At 32.9% G+C, this 23,286-nt stretch overlaps 1 protein-coding gene across 1 annotated transcript in view; it reads left to right on the top strand.

The window, feature by feature from the left end:
* The window catches only part of MARCHF9 (membrane associated ring-CH-type finger 9), an 885,604-nt gene extending 863,688 nt beyond the window's left edge, over positions 1-21,916 (top strand). The window contains exon 4 of the mRNA XM_044083471.1: positions 21,228-21,916. Coding sequence (XP_043939406.1) covers positions 21,228-21,559 — 332 coding nt within the window. The 3' untranslated portion in view covers positions 21,560-21,916. The remainder of the gene's footprint in view (positions 1-21,227) is intronic.
* Positions 21,917-23,286: the final 1,370 nt, after the last annotated feature.

Here is a 23,286-nt window from a genome sequence, read left to right as displayed (position 1 = left end):
TGATTGTTTTATTATTTAATTATTTAATTACATAATTGTTTCATTTTATATGTGATTGGATTATATAATGCTGGCGATTGTGTTTTGTTTTACTCCCTGAATGCTATTGATTAGCCGAGCCACTAGAGTTTACTATTACATTTCTCTTGTAATCCTACTTTGCAATCCTTTAGTAAGTGTATAAACTAATAAATGCACAGGAAAGCATTATCAATAATTAGTGTGAGGATTACTGAGATACGGCAAGTGAAATATAAATAAGGTTTAAAGCCTCCTGCAAAAGATGATGTAACTATTACTAATGTAATGCTAATTCAGCCTTGTTAGCTCGGGCCATTCGCTGTGTAGAAAATGCAAGTGTTATGCTTACAAACATCCATATTACTAATGAAGGATAAACAGTGCTTTAAGCCATCTGTACAAAATGTGCAACTGTCATATTAATACAAATTAGAGAAATGTAAATGTTCTGAACCATCTGTTCAAAAAATAAAAAACACTTTAATTATAGGTATCTGCATGAGGTGTTAACGTACCATCTATACTAATTCTCTGTACACTGGAAAATCTGATGGATGGGAGCTAAGGTTATCAGTTTTCAGATGTTCAAAGTGAGATATTCCTTGATGAAACATGAGATTTTGCAGGACACTCTGCTCCTTCAATCAAAGTAGAGAACTTGGTTTCAATTAATTATTAGAATTAAAATACACTGTTGTAGAATCTAAATTGTTTCAACTTTCTGATATTGTAGTAAGGGGTTTCAGATAAGAATACCTTTGTTTTTGAAGTAGCTAGAGGAAAGTTATGAAATACTTTAATTTCTACTGAAATATAAAGACATTATCCATGTTTCATATTTCCTTCCACGACTCAAATACCTGGATTAGGACTGCCCTGTCCTTCATGTAGACTTTGTGGATCTTCTCTGTAAAATGGTGTCAGATCCATCTGACAACCAGCCAAGAAAAATAAACAATTATATATGTAGCCTAATTTCAGTCTATTATTATTTAACTTGTATTGTTTAATCATTAAAAGGGTGACGAAAATTATATAAGATAGCTGAGACACAACACAAGTTATAATTGTTTTCCTAACCTCCTGTTTTTTGTGCAGATGCAGTACAATGAGTGGATTTGTGGCTACTTACGTGGGAATATTAGTCCAATGTGTGAAGCAAGGTACAATAATTAGTCATATGCCAGAGAAACAGTGTGTTCCATGGGGGCAGGAAGAACAGGACTCTCCTTATGTTACCTATTGAGTGCAAAGCTCAGTAACTATTATTCTCAAGGAGCACACACTTTTATTGCCATCAGAATAAAATCTAGACCATGAATGTACTACAGACAGCAGTACTGTGTCACATGGTATAACCATTTGAACTGGGATAGTCATTATTTTAGGAAGTTTTTAGACAAAAGAGGTGGAAGAGGATGCCTTTCTGTTTTGTGTTGTTAAGTTTTGTAGCCATGTATAATGTATATCCAGAAAATGTGTATTATTATGACTTTGTCTTCCAAACTGAAGTGCTCCCCTATAAAGCAATATATTAGGTACAGTACTTGACAAGGTGTAGATGAGGTCATTTTCACTCCAATTAAATGATTATACAATATGTAGTTACAACAATTACATTAATGCTACATAGACTGCGGTGGTGGTGCTGCAGTAGCGTTGTCACTTCACAGTAAGACGTCCTGTTCGATTCTCAGCTAGAACGTCTTCTGTGTGGAGACATGCGTGAATGGGCATACCTTCGTTGAAGGTTGTGTGTCAGAGCTGGCAACTCGGCACATAAAAATCTACTGCCAATCATTAGCGGACCGGAGTTCCGCTGTGGCGACCCCTAACCGGGAAAAGCTGAAAGACACAACAACATAATATAATGAATAAAACTGCACACTAGTTATCATTATGGTATATAGATAACAAATTCTGCTTTTCATAAAAAATAATATGTATAGCAGTTTACTTCAGTAGAGTAAATATTACCATGATGCCAGCTTTGGGAAGTACTTCATGTACTTGGATGGTTCTTTACAGCTGACATACAACATGTTAGAAGATTGCCTCTCAATTGCCCCTAATTTGTAGGAATGTCCCTAACTTTACATATCATATAAATAATCATATAAATATATATAAATATATATATATATATATATATATATATATATATATATATATATATATATCGCACACACACAAATATTTCAAATACCTGCCTAGCCTGCCAATACACCAAATCAGTTGTTCCCATAATAAGTGTATAGGAGGTTCTTAAAAATATCTAAACTAGTGCTTGCTTTAATGTAATTTGGTGGTCTATTCCATGCATCGGCTGCTGTCCCTGAGAACCAATTAGTACACTTCTCAGTCCTATAGAATTTTCTACATAGGTTGTCTGATGATTCTCTGGTACTTTTTGATAACTCCAAGCATTCTCAGAGGTAGCTGTCTCTAAATGCCCTATATATCTGAATAAGCTCTCCTCTTAAATATCTGTGGGAGACACTGTACAAGTTCAGATTATTTAATCTTAAAGAATAACTTAAATTTTCACATCCATGGATGGCCTTGATATATTTCCTCTGTACTCTTTCCAGTTTATTCATGTTTTCTTATAAGGTTTCCATATTGTTATTCTATACTGAAGTTTGGGTCTAATGTAACTATTAAAAAATGACTTCATCATTTCTGATTTCCTAGACTTTATAAATCTTTTTATATAACCTCCAGTTTTATAACTATAATTAACCAATTGGTTGATCTGATTATTAAAACTCAAACCTGAATCTACCCATATACCCAGGTCCTTAAATAAATCTACAGTTTCAATCACTGTGTGCAGTATTAAATATTCACCCTTCAATTTATGTCTCCCAAATCTCATATGTTCAGATTTTGATGTATTTATCAGTATATTATTCTCCTGTGCCCAAATGATATATTTAGTCAAGTTATCTGTGTAACACGTGTAATCAGTTTAGCTAATGTCAGGTCATCTGCATACAGACTGTAGAGCACCTCAGATGAAAAAAAAAATGGATCTGAAAGCTACAATCTAAGCAAGTATGGGCCCAGGACAGAGCCCTGTGGGACACCCTGACTGTAACCAAAAAGTTTCACCTGTCTGACTGGTGTATGATACTTGCCATGTCCTATTTGTAAGCCATGCAGCTATCCATCTTATCAAGAGTACATCAAATGCATACAAATAGTTGTATTTTAAAACCAACTCCATCAAACTTAAGCACACCAACCTCTCATTAAAATTTATTTCATTATCCTCAAATAATATTTCCTCTAAAAGATGTAGGCCTTCTACATGGGGGATGGTTGTAAAAAGATCCACTACGTCAATAGTGATGAAATTAATCGCATCATTATAATTTTTGTTATTAATTTCTCTAAGTAGGTCCCAGGAATCTCTTAGGATATTTTTCCTCTTAAGTCAAAGTTTTTTTTAAATTACCATCAACATATTTGGCTGAAGGTAGAGTCTTGTAACCATCCGCAGATACAATTAATCTAAGGGGGGGGGGTCCAACTCATTCTTATGTGTTTTTGGGATTCCGAAAACAGAAGGAATTCTAGGCTTATCTACCATCAAGTAATTAAACACCTTTTGGTCAATCAGTCCCTCCAACAAGAGGTCATTAAGGGCTACATCTATTTTACTGTAGCCTATGTTCATCTCATTTTTTGATACTATAGCATATTTAGTTGAATCCTTTAATATATCATTCATTTTTCCCTCATAGGGTAAGCCATCCATCAAAACCATGCCCCCACCCTTATCCAGCTTCATCACTCTAATTTGCCTATCATTTCTTAGTTCAAATAACACTTTCTTTTCTTTTTCCATTAAATTATCTCTGAAATTCACATGTTGAAAGCTTTTTCTAATTTCCCTCTCAACTGTTCTCTCAAAATTCTTTAATTGAGGGTGAAGCAGTGGATTAACTATACTTGTTCTTGTAAATTGTGTAGGGGTAAAGTTATGGTCATAAGGTAAAAGCAAACCTAGATTTATTTTTCTCAAAAAACATTTTAACTTCTAGGAATGTTTTAGCCAAATCATCTTTCCTCATAGGTATGTACTTCAGTGTCTTTAGATAAACTAAAGTGTTCTTCTAGTTTGACAGCACTGTAGTTGTAAATAGTGAAACCATTCATAGTAAATTTACTGTAGATGGTAGCATCCTTTGTAACTCTTGAGATAGGGAGGGTCACATTCAAACTCATTTGATTTGAAATCATTTTATTTAATATCTCCCCCTTCTCCCCACTCTCCACTGAAAATTTAGATTTTGGCTATAATTTTGGTTATTCCTTCTATTTCTAATTCTCTCAGATCTATGTAGAGATGGCTGTTCCTCAAAATCATCCAATTCATCCACATTTTCCCCCACATAGGTTGTCTCCCTATCTTCTCTGTTATAGTTACCATTGTTAGTCTCCACAATCTGTTGAGCATTAAACTTTTTAATTTTTGGTGTAGAGTAACTCAAGTTATTCCGGTATTCATTTAGATCGTTCTCCAGTTTTCTTAACTTTCTATTGACCAAGTCATCACATTTAGCAGCAATATGGTTTCTAATTTGATAATATCTATCTTTTTCAGTATCTATAGTAAATATTAAGTCTTTTTAAATAAAATCATTCAAAATATCTACATCTTTATTAATTTCCTCTTTCACCCTATCGTTTTCTTTCATCATAACTTTTAAAACATCCAGTCCGCATTTATTAAAGATTTCAAGCAATTCTTTATGATAAATACTTCCTTCTACCACATTGTTAAGAAATTTGTAAACATGCAAACCTTTAGGTACAATCTCTTGATTTATACAACGTTTTAAGTAAGCATTTTCTATCTAAGCATTTTCTATCTCAAGAGTTCTAAATTTTAATATTAATTTAGAAAGTTGCTTGAGCTTGTTACTATAGGACTCAGTAATAGGTAAAGCTTTACCAATATTGTCTTTGAATTTATTAGAAAAACTGACCTGTAGCCAGTCATTTAAATCAGGTCCATTAGTACCAGTCATTCCAGCATATGTCCGTGTCCCTTGACCAGGCGGTAATCCAGATACTTCATTATTTTCCACTTGCTGGCAGTTCTCTAAATCCCTCAAGACAGCTGGCATGTTCAAAAACTCCTTTTCGTTCAGACCAGCTGAAGAATTAAGTCCATCCATGCCAGTCCCGTTGTTTCTGCCATAACACTCACACAGTTTTCCGGAGTTCAGCTCTCCTCCTTCATTGTCCTGCCCTCTTTGGGCCTTAGCTACAAAGTCAACAATTGATTGGCTTAGGGGCAACATCAAATCAATCAGCTGGGTAAGCTGACAAATACATTTCCTCAGTTGACCTGCTTCTTCTCTACTGCTCGTAGTAGCAGTAGCAGCTTCAGAATCTCCCTCCATGCCACAAAAAACACCAATAAACACAGAAAGAATGGCACTCCAAGGCAAAGTCCACACCAGTAATAAAAAAAAATGCCCAGGATAGGTGATTCCAAACAATTCAAACTAAATTTAATAGCAAGAAACACAATTGAATCACACCATAAAATGCTAACATATACTTTCAAGCATTTTGCGTCACTCGATAAATGACTTCATCAGATGCGGAACTGGAATCAGCTCACTTCCTTATATATTCACTTGTATATCCAATTAGTTGAATTAATTAAAAAACATCATTAGGTGAACTACGTAATCATATTAAAAGAACTCAAATAATGTATTTCCATTCAATGTAGGAATCCATTAAAAACATTTAACACTAAAGAACATTCATACTTTCAGTTGATGTTAAAATTAATTCAGTAAAAAGCATTAAATGTCTAAATAAAAAAATAATTAATTAATTTAATTAATTAATTAGTTAACATAGAATAAAATGCATGAACAATATAAATACTTCATCTAGTGGCGAAGAATGACAATGTCCCAATTAAAAAAAAAAAAAATTTAAAACTAATTTGTAAAAAGACCCTGTATCAAATACTATAAAAAATGAAATGCAAATAATCTAAACACTCTAATAAAACTGCTTAAAAACTTCTTGGAAAATAACCATTAAACTTAGCAGCTCTCATTTTTAATAATGATGTAATAGAAAAATTATCATTTAAACCAGGAGGGGGTGATGCTTCTAAAGTTAGCTGCCACCATAATTCTTTATATTCAATTTTCTCCACCCAAAGCCCCCCCCCCAATTTCTTCCGTGACTCCCTCTAGTACAAAAAAATAAAATTTAGCTTGAGAACACTCCAAAGTATGCTTTAACAGGGCATTCATGTCTTTTTTATTTTGGACATCATATAAATGTTCATAAATTCTTCTCTTGAGCTTCTGCTCAGTCTTATCAATGTAAAAGAATTCACAGAATCCACATATGGCCAGATAAACAAATCCATTTGACTCACAATTAAAATGTCCTTTACTATGTATTTTTTGTTGCTACTGGCAAAGAAAATTACATCTGTATTAGTAATGTACTTACACTGGGCACAACGTCCGTATTTGTATGTCCCTACCTTCTGTCTATTTGTATTATGTTCCCCATTCTCAAGCAGACACTTCAGATTCATAGAATTTTTGTAAACAAATTTAAGATCTTGGGGGGATAATCCTTTAAGGTCAGAGAATCCTGTGCATTTTTTCCATTCATTTTCAATAATTCTCCTAGTAACTTTAGCACTTGCGTTAAATTCTAAAATCATAGCCTTTTTAAAATCATAAGTGCCATTATGATTGTTATAGCTAACAATCTGGTCATTATTGTAGTTGTTATTTATGCCTGTCCTCTCTCCTAGGATGGGTTTACATTTTTCTTTTCTTCCTGAGCTAACCTCTTTCCTTACTTCACTTAAACATTTCCAGAGGGTAGCCCCTAAAACTAAATAAATTAACAAGGAAATCCAATTCTAACTCAAATTCAGTATCTTCTTACGCCATACGACTTGCCCTTATAAATTGTCCTTTAATTATATTCTTCTTATAGTAACCAACTTTTAAAACATCCAGTCCTGTGATAAGTACTTCCTTCTACCACATTGTTAGGAAATTTGTAAACACGCAAACCTTTAGGTGCAATCTCTTGATTTATACAACATTTTAAGTAAGCAGTTTTCTATCTCAAGAGTTCTAAATTTTAGCATTAATTTAGAAAGTTGCTCGAGCTTGTTGCTATAGGACTCAGTAATAGGTAAAACTTTAACAATATTGTCTTTGAAATGGCTAAATGGAAAGAAAAATATGTATTTAATTCTATTTACAAGGATTCCTGGCATTTATATTAGCTTTTTTTGGATGATATATGCATCTTCTGGATGGGTCAAGTTAACTAAATAAATTAATTTTTAGAATTTCTAAAGAACTCTGTCCCCTTCTTGGACTTTACTTATAATCTGGGTCACAACAGATTACAATACTTGGATATTGAGATTTACAAGAAGGTTGGAGGTTTTCATTCTAAAATTTTCAGGAAATCCACTTACTCTAACTCCTTTATGCTCTTTAATAGTGCCCATCCCGTTTACTATAAGAAGAATATAGTTAATGGACAATTTATAAGGGCAAGTCATATGATGCCAGAAGATACTGAATGTGAGTAAGAATTGGATTTCCTTGTTAATTTATTTAGTTTTAGGGGTTACCCTCTAGAAATGTTAAGTGAAGAAAGGAAAGAGGTTAGCACAGGAAGAAAAGAAAAATTTAAACCCATCCTAGGAGAGAGGACAGGCATAAACAACAACTACAATAATGATCAGATCGTTAGTTATAACAATCATAATGGCACTTATGATTTTAACAAGGCTATGATTTTAGATTTTAACGCAAGTGCTAAAGTTACTAGGAGAATTATTGAAAATGAATGGAAAAAATTCACAGGATTCTCTGACCTTAAAGGTTTACCCCGCCCCCCCAAGATCTTAAATTTGTTTACAAAAATTCTGTGAATCTGAAGTGTCTGCTTGAGAATGGGAAACATGATACAAATAGACAGAAGGTAGGGACATACAAATGTGGACGTTGTGCCCTGTGTAAGTACATTATTAATAGAGATGAAATTTTCTTGGCCAGTAGAAACAAAGAAATACATAGTAAAGGACATTTTAATTGTGAGTCAAATGGATTAGTTTATCTGGCTGTATGTGGATTCTGTGAATCCTTTTACATTGGTAAGACTGATCAGAAGCTCAAGAGAAGAATTTATGAACATTTATATGATGTCCAAAATAAAAAAAAATGAATACCCTTTTTAAGCATACATTGGACTGTTCTCAAGCTAAATTTTCTTTTTTTGTACTAGAGGGAGCCACAAAAGAAATTAATGGGGGTCTTTGGGAAGAAAAAAATTGAATATAAAGAATTATGGTGGCAGCAAGCTTTAGAAGCATCGTCCCCTCCTGGTTTAAATGATAATCTTTATATTACATCACTATTAAAAATGAGAGCTGCTAAGTTATAATGTTTTTTATTTTCCAAGAAGTTTTTAAGCAGTTTTATTAGAGTGTTTAGATTATTTGTATTTCATTTTTTTTATAGTATCTGATACAGGGTCTTTTTACAAATGAGTTTTAAAATGTTTTTTTTTTTTTTTTAATTGGGATATTGTCATTCTTCACCACTAGATGGAGTATTTATATTGTTCATGCATTTTATTCTATGTTAATTTATTTATTTTTTATTAGACATTTAATGTTTTTTACTGAATTAATTTTAACATCAACTGAAAGTATGAATGTTCTTTAGTGTTAAATGCTTTTAATGGATTCCTGCGTAGAATGGAAGTACATTATTTGAGTTCTTTTAATATGATTACGTAGTTCACCTAATGATTTTTTTTATTAATTCAATTAATTGGATATACAATTGAATATATAAGGAAGTGAGTTCATTCCAGTTCCGCATCTGATGAAGTCATTTATCGACTAACGAAAAACGCTTGAATGTGTATGTTAGCTTTTTATGGTGTGATTCAATTGTGTTTCCTGCTATTAAATTTAGTTTGAATTGTTTGGAATCACCTGTCCTGGGCATTTTTTCTATATAAATTACATTACAGCATAATTTTTCATTCATAGCTATTATTATACTGTTATAGAACATCGTGTTACAGGTGGTAATAGAGCTATTTTCAACATATGCATGCTGACAAATGGTTTCAAGTCCCAGCATTCCTAATTCTGACTATAGCTTATACAGTATTACCTTCTCCATTATTTTTCCACAAGATGAAAGTAGACTTAAGGGTCTGTATCACTCTGGGTTTGTCCTACTCCCCTTTCCCTTAAAGACAGTTTTAATAAGTACATGTCTACAATCTTGAGGAATCTGACCATATTTATATGACCTAGTAAACAATAAGTTCTTGCTGAAGCATTCTCAGGTCATTCTTACTAATTCTGTCTCCTTCCTGTGCTTTGTTTGGATCCAGTTTGCGCATTTTTTTTTTGATATAATCTAATTTGATTTCAGTATCTGAGGTTACCTGGATGTCATTAGAACAACTTACTACCTTTGTGGAACCAAACTGTTATACATAAGATTTTGTAAATATATCTATAATCTGTTGTGTGTGAGAATAATACATTTTAGAATCTACACTCAGCTTATCAGTTTGTATTTCTTTACTCCATTCATACCTTATGTATCTATAAAATAGTTTCCTATTATGGTCAATATCTTTACATAAATGTTCTTCACATTTTTCTTGATCTTATCTCACACTATGATTAATGTGTTAGCTCAGCTCATTTATTTCAGTTTTCAAAGTTGTAGCTTGGCCTCTTTTACATTTCTTATATTTTTTGTCTCTAAACTTAATTAAATATCTTGTTCTTATGGAAATATATCCTCCTGACATTGTGTGCCTAGCTCCTGATGTTAAACATTTTTTTCTTGATTCAAACAATTTCTCTTTCAAAACTTTCCACATTCTTTCTGCAGTTTTTTCAATGAACACATCACTTCATTTAGTTTTACATAGTGACTTTTTTGCTTCCATATAATCTGTTATTAACCTTAAAAAACACAAGAGGCCAGGTACCCAAAACGACAAAGAAACTAATGCAGCACACAAAGGTACCAAGTAGAGGTAGTCAAACCCAAAGCACGAAACACAATCCAAAGTGGAAGCCCAGCAGTTTATTTAGTACATAAATGCAAATATTCACAAGGCAATATATACACACACACACACACACACACACACACACACACACACACACACACGTATAAGTATGCATAAAATGTTTAAGTAGAGGTATTTATGAGTATATATAAAGAAAGTATATTCAAGGGACCTGAAAAATGTATTTAGCAAAAATGTAAAAAAGTATGTATAAAGTATGTAGTGCATCATGTAAACAGAGAAGTGTTCCCAAAATAAAACAGGACTCCTTATAATTTAGCTGCCCTCATTTTCAAAATGGGGGCAATAGAGATGTGTTCGTTGTGCCCAATGCACTTACATCCTGAAGTAGGATTCAGTGTACATAATGGAAAGAGACTATCTGGTCAAAAGTAGTAGTTTTTTTTCCAAATGAAGAAGGTTTGATTTTTTTAGCCCTAATGCAAAATGTGGTGTGTGTTCTACATTGGAAAAACTGCCGTTTGAAAAAAAAAAGAAATTTACATAAACATCTGAATGCCATCAGCACATGCAATATGCCCATCTATCTATAAACATTGCATGTCCACAGGCCAAATGGGGCCTTTTGTAAAGTAAAGGTATGGTAACACCAAGATGGGGGTGGGTCCCCTGGAGACCAGAATAGAGGTTAGAGAAGTATTTTTTGGTTGGTGCTGGAAGAAAAAAAATAGGCCTCTGGTTTGAAATCACTATTTGACCCATTCCCCCTTTGAAAAAATGAGGGCAGCTAGGAGTCCCGTATATTTTGGGACCACTTCTCTGTTTACATGATGCACTACACACTTTATACATACTTTTTTTTTTTTTGCTTTTGCAATTTTCTTTTCCACTACCTTTCTTTATATATATACTTATATATACCTTTTATTACTACATTTTATTAAATATTATAATATATATATTATATATATATATATATATATATATATATATATATATATATATATATATATATATATATATATAATGTTATATGTTATATAATATATTTCATTTTGATTATTTATTATTAAATTTTATTTACTTTTTTCATTTTTCCACAATACTGTTTTGTTTTTTCATTTACTTTTCATTTTACTTTTTTCTTTTTTTTTTTACTCTTATTTTTGTTTTTTTTATTTATTTTTTTTTTATACATGTTTTAAATGTTTTTAAATACATGTTTTTTTTAAATGTTTTTAAAGTGTTTTAAATTTGATTTGTTAGATGTGAATTTGTTGTTCTTTTGAATTTTTGGTGTCAAGATTACAAAGAGACCTGTAAAGGTTTAAGTTTACTATTCCATTGTCAATTTATCAAACTCCATTGTTAATTTTCTTAATTTTATCATGAAAATATTAGATTTTGAGGCTATTTTTTATTTTGTGGATTTTCTTTCTGACTAAAAACTTCTTGTGGTACTTTGTGTTATGTACTTGTTGTTTTGTACTTGTGTTTATACAACTGTTTAAGTGTGTTTTGGGTTTGATTTGCTTTACTTTTGACCTTGTTTCTCTGTTATTAACCTTGTGTTTTAATTTTTAACCTCTCCTAACTGATTTTTTATTTTTCTTATTAACAATTATTTTTGAACAAATTAATCTTTTTAACGCCAAAACTTTTAACTCATTATTTTTCGCTTCTCCTAAAATAACAATACTATTTTTTACAAAGTGTTAAATTGTGATAGTTACACAAAGTGTTCCTGATTTGGAGCTCTAAATTTTTACGCAAAAATTTTATTTTTATTGTGAAGTTAAAAGGAAAAGATTTTTTATAAAATTGGTAGTTACTTTGTAGAAATTTTTAGTGAAAAGCTTAAACTGTTTTAATATATTTTAAAGTTAAGTTTTAAAAAGAAAAAAGTATAAATGTTTAAAAAATAGTTAAAGTTCTTTGAAAATCATAACTTATTTATAATACTTTATAATAATGTTTATTAAAAAATAGTTCTTAATAATGTTAATAATGAGTTACACTTGGTATCTGCAGTATGTTATGCATGAAGATATGGACATCAGTTTAAAGTCTGCAAGAAATCTTAAAGTTGTATCTTGTTTTAAATTAATGAATTTTTGAGTCTTTGTTAAAAGTCTGCAAGCAACATCTGAAAAAAAATTTTCTGATTTAAAAATTTCAAGAAATCTAAAAAAGAAAGAAAGCTGTTTGAGATGATATGAAAATATCAATCTAGATCAAAGAAGAATGCTGTTTGACTTTACTAATCAATAATGAAAAAAAAAGATGAGGAGAGTACAGCTGAACGCATTTTACAAAAACAAAATTCAGAAAATGAATTGCATTAATGGAACAAATTTTATGTGCTAAGCTTACAAAATTAACTTCTAATATAAATTTACTATGAGTTTCAGAAATAAAAATTCACTAATAATTTTTGTCATATATTCAATGATATAATGTTTAAGTTTCAAAATTTTTACATTTTGAATATGATGTGCTTTATTTTAAAAAAAATCCATATGTTATTGTGCTTATTTGTGCAAAAAAAAATCCAAAAATATTGGGATCATGAATTTTATTTTAAAAAAATGCCATGGATTTTGATAGTCAATTGGGACTTGCTGGAATAAGCCATCTATGTAGCCCCATTTCTAAAGGATACCACGCCCAATATGTTCCTCTGGATATATATTCCTAGCATAGTCTCAACTTTGACAAGTGAGTCAGGATTTCGTTTTCTTTAGTCAGTCTAGCCAATTTATTATTTTCAGACACATTTCCACCCATCCAGTTCAGTTCATTTTCAAGAAAAGAAAGGTTATGGCAAAGGGTGATTCGGTATTAGTGAAAAGGAAGAGCTATACAAAAGTGAGGTTCACAGTCGGGTTGATTCAAAAGGTGAAGAGAAAAGTACCACATTAAATAGGGGCATATTGGGTGTGTTTCTGGTTTGATCTACTTGAAAAGGGTAAAACGAAATACACAGTTCTGATACGCATGGGACCATTAGATTTGTTAGGAAACAAGTAGGACAGGTGTCATGATATTCATGGATTATTTTATTTGTATTTCTAAAATTTCTGTAGAAGTAGTTATTATAAGGGGAGGCATTGATTTGTCTCTAGATCTTCAGAAGTCTAGGACTGCTGTGTAAAGGAACAGTTAGAAAGGGTAAGGCATAGATTTCTGTTGTTTGAGTCTATATTATTAGTGATAAAGGAACAGTGTTTCTAGTAAATTCTCCATATAATAGTAGTTGGGTAAATCACACCTCTAAACTTAGTATCTCTGGAAAGGTTCTTATAATGCTGGACTAACTTTAAGGAACATCTGACTGTCTATCTAATTATGATTGGATCAATAGGATGGGAATTTCATCTATCTTCAGAAATGATGAATCATCTGATTCTCACTTCTCTAAGCTCTTAACTATAAGGAACTTTGAAATTACAGAATAAATCAACATTATCAACATTATATTATTTTGATTTAGTCCAAGTCAGTGATATGTGAAAATTTAAAATCAATGCAAATAATGATTGTTCTGATCATTATTTATTTTTTCTTTAAAACCCATGCATATAATATTTACACTATTCACATTCTTTTCTTTTCTTTCTTTTGTCAATACTATTTATTTTAACCAAAAAACATATAGAGAAAAGCATTCATCATTTGTAAAGATTTTTCATATCATTCTCAATTGTACAACATGTAAAAAATAATGTAGATAGTAAAAAGCAGTCTACTTTGTTCATACAATACAAACAATTGCACATTTTATTTAATATATAAGAATTTATGTTTTTAAATATGTATATTAATGTGCACATGTTATGTATTGGTACAGCATTTATATGATTATAATGTACATATTATGTATCAGTGTCAGTCTATACAGCAGTATGTATTTAGCATATGCTGTAGTGGAGGGCTCCAAACATTGTGTTCCCAAATGTTTGTCTGTAAATAGTTGATTTGTCCTAGCCTTGGTTCAACAGCACTGCTGTTTGTACTGGAAGACTAGCTGCGTTGATAGAAAATTTTTTAATTGAGAATTGTTCAGCAGAAGGGTTCCAAGTATTGGATTTTAATTGAATTATTTTTTATTTCCCGCAGTTTCTTATAATTATATGCAGACATTTCAGATATGTGTTTTATTTAAGTTTTCTCTCCTTTTTTCACAGCATAACTCTATGAGATTATAGATTTCATCAATGCCAAGGATCGTTTGCTCAAGCAATCTCAAGTTCTGGCTGTTTCAATCTATGCATCTATAGTTCAATGATTCTGGCACACTGGGTTCTTAGAATGGGAGAGGCCTCACTGCTCTGGTAGACTGGGGGAGGCAGGACAATTCTGACCCCATCTCTCTCGGGGCTTGTTCAGAGACACACCTGCTAGCATGCCTGACTGGGTCAGTCAGTGGCTGGTTTGCCTTGGAAAGTGCAGGCTAGGGCAGGTCTCAGTGGATCAGCTCGCAGGTTAGGGAACAGCAAAAGTGAGTTCCACACAGGGCCAGTTGGGTCTCTTCCTATCAACTGTTAATGTTTTATATTCCAGCATCTATAGCTATAGAAATAATAATATTTATATTAAATAATATATATATTATAGCCATATATATCCTCTGGCCATTCAATCTATATATAGTTATACATATATTATGTATATATATATATATATATATATATATATATATATATATATATATATATAATATATATATATATATATATATATATATATATATATATATATATATATGTGTGTGTGTGTGTTATATATATATATATATATATATATATATATATATATATATATGTGTGTGTGTGATATGTGACCTTGTATAGTGTAAATATGTTGTTTTATATGTGATATATAATATAATCTGTGATCATTATACACCTGTATATAAATATATATGTAAATCTTGAATGATAAAGAAAATACTTTGTTACTTAAAGCCCTCTATCACACAAATGAATCTTAAATATGCTACATAAGTCACTACCTGTATGAGCATTAATATGAATTTTGAAGTCATTAAGCTTTCACAGTCAGTATGCTGGATCACCTAAATATAAGTACAGACTTCATGGAACACAACAGTTAAATGGAATTTCAAGTTTGAAACTGTTGCAATACTTAAATGGAAATTCAATCCTGCCTTAGTTTATGTTGTGAGATTAGCATGGGTAGCAAATGAATTGTAAGACAACTGGCTGTGAAATATTGACTTCCTGATGCTTCCTCTTTCTTTTCACTCATAAAATTACTGTTTGAACAGATCCTGCGCTCATTTGGCTGTGCCTCCAAATATTTCTTCTGGTTTGTTCTTGCCTGCCTTGAATTTTCTGGCTGGACTTTTTTTAACAGAACTCAGCGACTTTGCTTTAGATTAACTTGCTGCAAGAATTCCCACTTCCCTTGATTAGCTTGAGATTTTTGTTTTTGACACACACCATTGACTTTTCTGATTTTTTAGTAGTTACCTGAGAGAATTTTTTTTTTGACCACCAGAAAATTGATTAATTTTTAGTATGAGACAGACTCTTGATTTTTTTTTGAACTGTGATTATTTTTGTTTAAACGCCAGATTAACATTTTTTTTTCTGATGGTTCTCATTTTTGGTCTTTATTGATGCTCATATATTTTCTAAATTTTCTGACTTTAATGATGTGTTCGCATGGGATTTGTTAAAGACAATGGTCTTTAAGTTTCTTGTTCTTTGCAGGCATTTTGTAAGTGCATGACTGTTCTCATTTTTGGAATTTTATAAGACCATAATTTTATCCCATTACTTGAATTTGCAAAGCCAGTGCCACTGATATCCACAGACCAATGGCATACAGGGTGCCTCCTTGACACTAACCATAAGAATATTCATGAATCTATAGAAACTCCTTTTGGTCCAAGACCTTAAAATACCAATAACTCCACACTACCCTCCGCCAAGATGCACTCACAAAAATCGCACTAATTTATAAAACGCTCTCATCTAAAATATACAGAAGTCGGCTAACCTACTGTGCCCATAACATACCTAATCCACAAAAAGCTAACCAAAACCACCACATACAAAAACTAACCAAACCCTACATACAACCCCACCACCAAACACCAAAAAAAACCCAACACAAAACATAAACCACACGCATAACTAACCCTCTATGTAAAATCTAAAAGTCAACTTCACCACAACACTAAGACCCACACCACACTATCTAGAGAAACTAACAAAATAAAAACTAAACAAAAACTAACCAAACACCTACTCCTAAAACACCATACTAAAACCCTATACTAACTACTAACATAACACTAAACAAACCCATTACACAACATACCCTATCTACATTTTAACTCTCATATAAATGAATACATTTGAACTACAGCTATGCGCCCTCACCCTAACACTTTGACATTAGAATTTTTTGCATTTTTATCAACTATTTTACCCTACCCCTTTTAGTACATAGTTGAACTTACATTTGACACCCATATGATATTCATCTATCTGTCATTTCACTACCCTAACACTTCGACATTTCGATACTGCTGACTTGGTTATCTGATCAAGCTCACCACTAAGGGGTGATCAGCTGAAATCTCAGCACTTGTCTTGATCCAAGCATCCAGAATATATGATTTCCAGTCTAATGACATGAACACAAAGTCAGTCACTGACATTTGACCTAAGGCACACTGCTACAAGGCATATTAAGGAACAGTCTTAAATTCAGACATTCCATGTTGAACACAAAAAGATCCAATAACAGTACACCATTCAGATTCAAATCGGGCACGCCCCTTCCTCCCAGTCATGATCCACTGGGTGCTTCCATCATTCCTCACATGAACATTAAAATCTTCCAGTATTACTACAGAATCCTTTGGTAGTACCCCAGAGTCACCACTTCCACAGCCTCCAGCAAAGACAAATACTCAATACAGGTGTTAGGAACATAAGCTCAAATAATAGCCACTTTCCTTTTTGACAAATTGCAGTTGTGTTGAAGTGACCCTTTCCTCTACAGGTGCAAATTCTGACTGTATGGCACCTTGCTGGTGGCTTACTTAAATATTTCCAGAACCAATTAATGCCTCTCTAGAGGGGCATCTAAAAAGCAGGAGAGAAAATATCCTAGTAAAAAAGTCTAGATTCAAAACCAGTTCTTTATGGCTCTAGAGATAAGGATATTTTTTTTTTATGGCTTATTCTTTGCTTTTCCTTCTCTTCAGACAATTTGCCAGTCATCAGCCCCCACTATACACATCTTCAGACAGTGTAATTCTAAGAATCACAGGTGCATGCAGATCCTTCAGGTATGCCTAGGTTATGATCTCAGTGTTGTATGCTACAGGTCTGGCAGTTAGCACATACGATTAAGGGTATGTGCTATTAACAAGCTGCCTCCTGTAGTTCAGTGTTTGATTCTCTCAGTCTGCATTTGCCTATTGCATGGCTCAAAGCAAATCAGTTAACCAAAGTGCTCATGGGTTGAGTTAGAAGCATAGCTGGTTCAACTCTCTCCCTGGGCTGGTACTATGAACTAGTGCCCTCCCCCTCAGCTCTTCATATGAAGGGTAAAAATAAAAAAATAAAAAATAACTTCACTGTAATATGCCAGTCACAAAATTGTGAGTGATTGTCTTATTACAGTTATAGTTATACCCCACTTCCAGCTCTTCCATTGAAGAGAAAAAAAAGAAACCCTCCAGCCATTCAGGTCCTGTTTCCGTACATTGCCCACAACCCTCCTTCAATATGTTTAAGTAAAAACAAAAAAATAACTATTTTCTTATAAACAATACCAAACTGTTTGCTACAAATGTAGCAAACAGTTTCCACAGTTTATACCCTACCTGTATGGAGTACAACAGTGCTCATGTTTCAGATATTTTTTTTTCTTCTTTTTAAACTGTAGCAAACTACTTGCTGCAAATATAACAAACAGTTCCTGCAATTTATACTCTGCCTGCACAGAAAACTACAGTGCTCATGTTTCAGTTTAAAAAAAATTCTTCTTTTTAAACTGTAGCAAACTACTTGCTGCAGTTTAGACCACACAGAGTGCTATAGTGCTGAGGTTGACCACAAATACAATAACGGCTTTTAAAAGCCAGTATTGCATTCAAAAGACATCAGTATTTGTTGATCATGCCCCCAACACTCTGTGCCCAGGTCGTGTGCCCCTCTCACCTAACCCTAGGTATGCTAGTGGGTTGAGCCTGAAAAAGGTCCGTGCGGATCAGTGTTCTGCCCAGTTTAGAAATAAATAAATATTGTAAATGCCATTTCATATTTTGCTGATTGCTGTATTGGTATTATTATTATACAACTTTGCTACACTAAATGTGTTTCCATGCCAACCATTCAAATGCTTTGAACATTTTACAGGCATGACTCACAATTGTATATCTTACTGACATAAAATGGCACAAATTGTCATACTTCTTGGCATGCAGTAGTGGTGACATTACCTGTTACTACATTGTACAATCCATTTAAACACATTTCAAGTGGTAATTTGCAATTATTGTACTTTTAACTTAACATCATAGCTATATTAGTGAAACTGTTGCATCAGATTTTTAAGAATGAAATTATGTGGTCTAAACATAGTGACTTAAGTTAAAGTATGTCACTGAATTAAATGACTGTGTTAGCATTATGTAGCTATGGGCAATTACTTAATATTCATAACTTGTTGGCAATATTCCTTAATTTTCAATTTTGAATATAATGTGGATGCTGAGTGCAAAATGCAGTTTAAATATAATTTTATTTATTTTAGACACACATAATACTTTATAATTGTGATGTTTTTTCCATTCAACCACCTATGTCAAATTATGATGCTATGCAAAATACAGTTCATATATAATTTTAATTATTTTCAAAGTCACACATATTGCTTTATAATTGCAATGAGTTTGACTCCATTCTCTTTAAGTAGAACACATAAAACTGTGTACTGCAGGACCAACATCTAAAAATCAATGCAGACTGCTTAATACAACTTTTTACAACCACGTGCAAATTAGCCTGAAATCTCACTCAAACTCAAACTCACACTCAGGTGGATGTAAAAGATCTCATGGTACCTATCAAAAGGAGTAGAAGTTCCCTAGTACCCTGGTCAGATTTCTTCTAGTAGTATAAATACCACCTTGGGCCTCTCTGAATATGAGCCACTAGCCTATTCAGACTAACCTGCTTAACAAAGTACAAAGAAATCAAATATTATTAAGTAGTGGTGCCCTGCACTCAGAAATTTAATTTGTACTAACGATACTTTCTTAATTTTTCTATTATGCATCAATATCACAGTTGTCTGACATGAATATAATAATAGTTGACTATGCCATCTCCCTGTTTATAGTCTCTTAATATGCAAAATGTTTTGGTGGCTTTGTGTCTTTGCTATCAACACAATAGTGATATTTGACAGCTGTAAATATTACAGCATTCAAGTCTTGTACCTTATATTCTAAAATACTCAGATACAAAATGTTTTGTAAATAAAGAAATAACCCTCTAAAGCATTTGTAGTCTACAGGAAAAAAATATTGCAGTTGTGAAGTGCAAAAATATAAATTACCAGTGTCACTATAGCCTGAAAGGGCTGCAAAGCAGGGAGTAGAAATGACTAGCAGACCTAAAGGGAAGAAACTGTTCAATGAAAGTGTGTATTCCAGGGGCATGAAGATAGAAGATGTAGAAAATGCACAACCTGAACAGAACTCTAAACTTTCTGTGAAATTAATACAGAAAACCCCAGAAGTGAATAACTCTAAGCAGCAGGTGAGTCTTGGGAAGGAAAATGTAACAAAAAGAAACAATTTGTTAAGATAATTAAAGAGAAAGAAACAGTACCTTGTTGGTCTAAGACAGACACCACAAGTAAGGGAAAACTGTAGTCAACATGTATCTGTAAACAAGAAAAAGTGAAACTGAAAAGTGTTTTACAAAGGAAAGCACACTTGGAAAGAAAAAGACATTGAGAGAGTGTGCTCAGTCCCTTTGAGTCAGAGAGAGAGCAATACGAAAAAGAAAAGACATAGGAGAGGGTAGTGTACAGTGAGAGACAATATAACACTGAGCACAACTATTATGATATTCCCTTTGAGCACAGATACATGAACATCACCGAGATGAAAGAAGTTGTTTACTTGTCAAGATCATAAAGGAAAGGAAAGGAAGAAAAAAAATTAAGCAAAGTTGACATAGCAACTGGTGCTGAGGAGTACTGTTGTGCTTTGGCTTTCTAAAAAAGAAGAGTTAGACACAGACACCAAGTGTCTGTTTTGAAAAGAGAGGAGAAGAGACGGTGCTTTCTATTTCACATCAGGGTGACCATTATTTTACAGATTAAATAAAGACAGACAGGTAGTAATATACCAACTATTAGAGGTCAAGCCTTTGAGAAACTCAGTGATAAAGCTAAGATACGTGCTTGAATGCCACCTAATAATAGGCAAGATTAAAGCACAGAGCCTAGCAAAATTTTATTGGACAAAAATGTTATAGGCTGTCACTCTAATGGTGCTCAAATGGGTTAGTTAATTATTTGGTAGGGCTGGTAGTTGCTAGACAATGGAGAGAGAAAGCATTTTGAAAATAAAAACCTCCAAAATACAAGTTACTCAGTGTGTTGTAGCCAATATAGTTTCTTAATTTTGAAGTAGTATTTTGCATTTTTCTGTCACTGCGTGATATTAACTGTCTAGCTCAGTAAAGCTAGACATTAACAATGCATCATTTTGTTTATCATCTGTATTTTACTACTAATGCTAAAGCTTAGCTCTTCTGCATGCCAACATTCTGCACTGACAAATGCTTGATTTTTTCCTTTTTTATTTTTTTAAATAAAATATAAAAATTGTCACAATGTTTCCCAATAGTCCCTTAATACTTTGAGAAAGAGTTATGATCTAGATTATTTGATTACCTTTTACAAAGGACTGTATTATTAGTACATGATATTTACTGCTGCAGTATTGTATTCTAATAATAAGTCCAGTTTGTAAAGCTGATGAAATTAATAATTTGTTTTTTAATGACAGCTGGTTATACTGAAATGTGTGTTTTCTTTTCCAGGCCTCATTATTCATGAAGGATCCTCAGTGTATAGAATCTTCAAGCGATGGCAAGCTGTGAACCAGCAATGGAAGGTGTTGAACTATGACAAGGCCAAGGACCTAGGAGAACCTGTTGGTGGGACGTTAAAGTCTGGGGGACGAAACTCACGGACAAACAATCACTCCACAAATAATGACAGGGGCACCAGGCGGACTCAGAGACTTAGAACTATTTTAAACCATCACTGTGGCTATACAATTCTACACATCCTCAGCCACCTACGACCCAATGAACATAGGCACAGCTCAAACTCCAACAGGGAGGTGATTATGAGGGTGACAACTGTATAATAGAGATCCCGAAGGGATTCCATAATAATGCATTGCTTCTTTTAAAGATCTCTGGAGGTATAGAAGAAGCAAGTGGAAGTGGTGGTCTCAGCAGAAGAGGACTGAAGACCCCCAGTGGGACATAGCATGCCCAGTCATGGGGCTTCCTGCTTTGACTTACTTTGGGAGGTATAACCTCCCAAACTACCTAGGCCTGATTCAGCTATTTTTTACCTCAGTTACAAATGTTAAATGAAAATAAAAGTAAATTTAATCCCCAATCAGTATTGCAAAGGACAATGAATGGAAAGGTGGAAAGGATTTAACTTTTATGAACTGCCAATTAAAAAAAGGTGCAATAAACAAATTTTCAAGTCATAGTGGGTTCTCTGCAATAAGATGGCTGTACATTTCATTTTTAATTTTTCGCATGAGTGTATGAAGTATTTTTCCCTTTTTTCTGCTAAGGGTATAAAATAATTTATATGAAAAGGGTTGTCAAACACTGTGTCTTTCCCTGATATATGCATTTATATATATATATATATATATATATATATATTTATATAAAATACACACACACACACATATATATATATATATATAAAAAATACATGTCTTTCTGTGTGTGTGCACATGTGTACATATATCTGTAATATGCCCATATGCATGCGCGTGCACACACACACATACACACACACACACACACACACACACACACACACACACACACACTTACACACATGCAGAGACATACATATAAACATATCCACATATGTGCACACAGATGAAAGAAGAAAGTTCCTGTGTGGTCTGATAAACAAAATCAGTTATTCAAGCACTTTCTTCATTAAAGAAACTGTTATCTATATCTCAGTTATTATATGTGTATCTGTATCTGTATGCCAGTCTGATTTCAGTCTGTTTGCCTTGTCTGTCTGTCTTTATCTCTTTTACTTTCTCAGTATGTGTTTTCCTCCATCTGAATTCTGAATGAATATATTATTGAGATGCTATAGGATGAAAGGACTATAAGTGTTGGTCTAGATCCACTTCTGGCACCTGCTTGTATAAGCTGAGTCTGATTAATTCTGGTTCCAGCAAGCATATCTTATAGACCAGTCTAGGCCCTGGTCAGAGGCAAGTGGAGTCTGATCCACATGAGATGTCCATACTGAATCTTTGTACTTTTCATTTGTCTTTTTGCTTCTATCATCTAATATTTCAAAATATTTATCTATTTAAACCAGTGGATAATTGCAAGAATGAAAAGAAACTCTTAGCACATTATTGCTATGCTCTATACTTTTTCAGAACGTTTCAGATGAAAAATGAAATAGATTTGAGATGACTTAGATTTTCAGCAAAGCAAAAAATATGTATTGATTGGTGACAAGGGTAGTGTAACTGAAAAGGGAGTACACAATTCAAATCTCTGCAAATTCAAGAATATGCAGCACAAAGATACAGTAGATGACAGAAGAATGTTGTTAGATAATTATGATTTACAGAATATACAAAAGCAAGGAAGTGATCACACAAAAACACTTTCCTTCCTCCACCAAATTATTATGAAACAACTCTGACCCAAAAAAAAAACACCGACTGTGGCACACAAAAAGACAAACAGCAATGCAAGATTTCTGTCTTTATTCTAGCGCTTCAGTGTCTCCACCTTCAAGGAATAACAAACAGCAAAAACAATTCACACATTTTTATACCCCACATAATTAATTACAATCACTTAA

Source organism: Protopterus annectens, chromosome 9.part0 (genome assembly GCF_019279795.1).
Source record: "Protopterus annectens isolate FY-2018-M chromosome 9.part0, PAN1.0, whole genome shotgun sequence".
Lineage (NCBI taxonomy): Eukaryota > Metazoa > Chordata > Ceratodontiformes > Protopteridae > Protopterus > Protopterus annectens.
The sequence above is the reverse complement of the archived record's forward strand: the minus strand, read 5'-3'. Positions and strand labels throughout refer to the sequence as shown.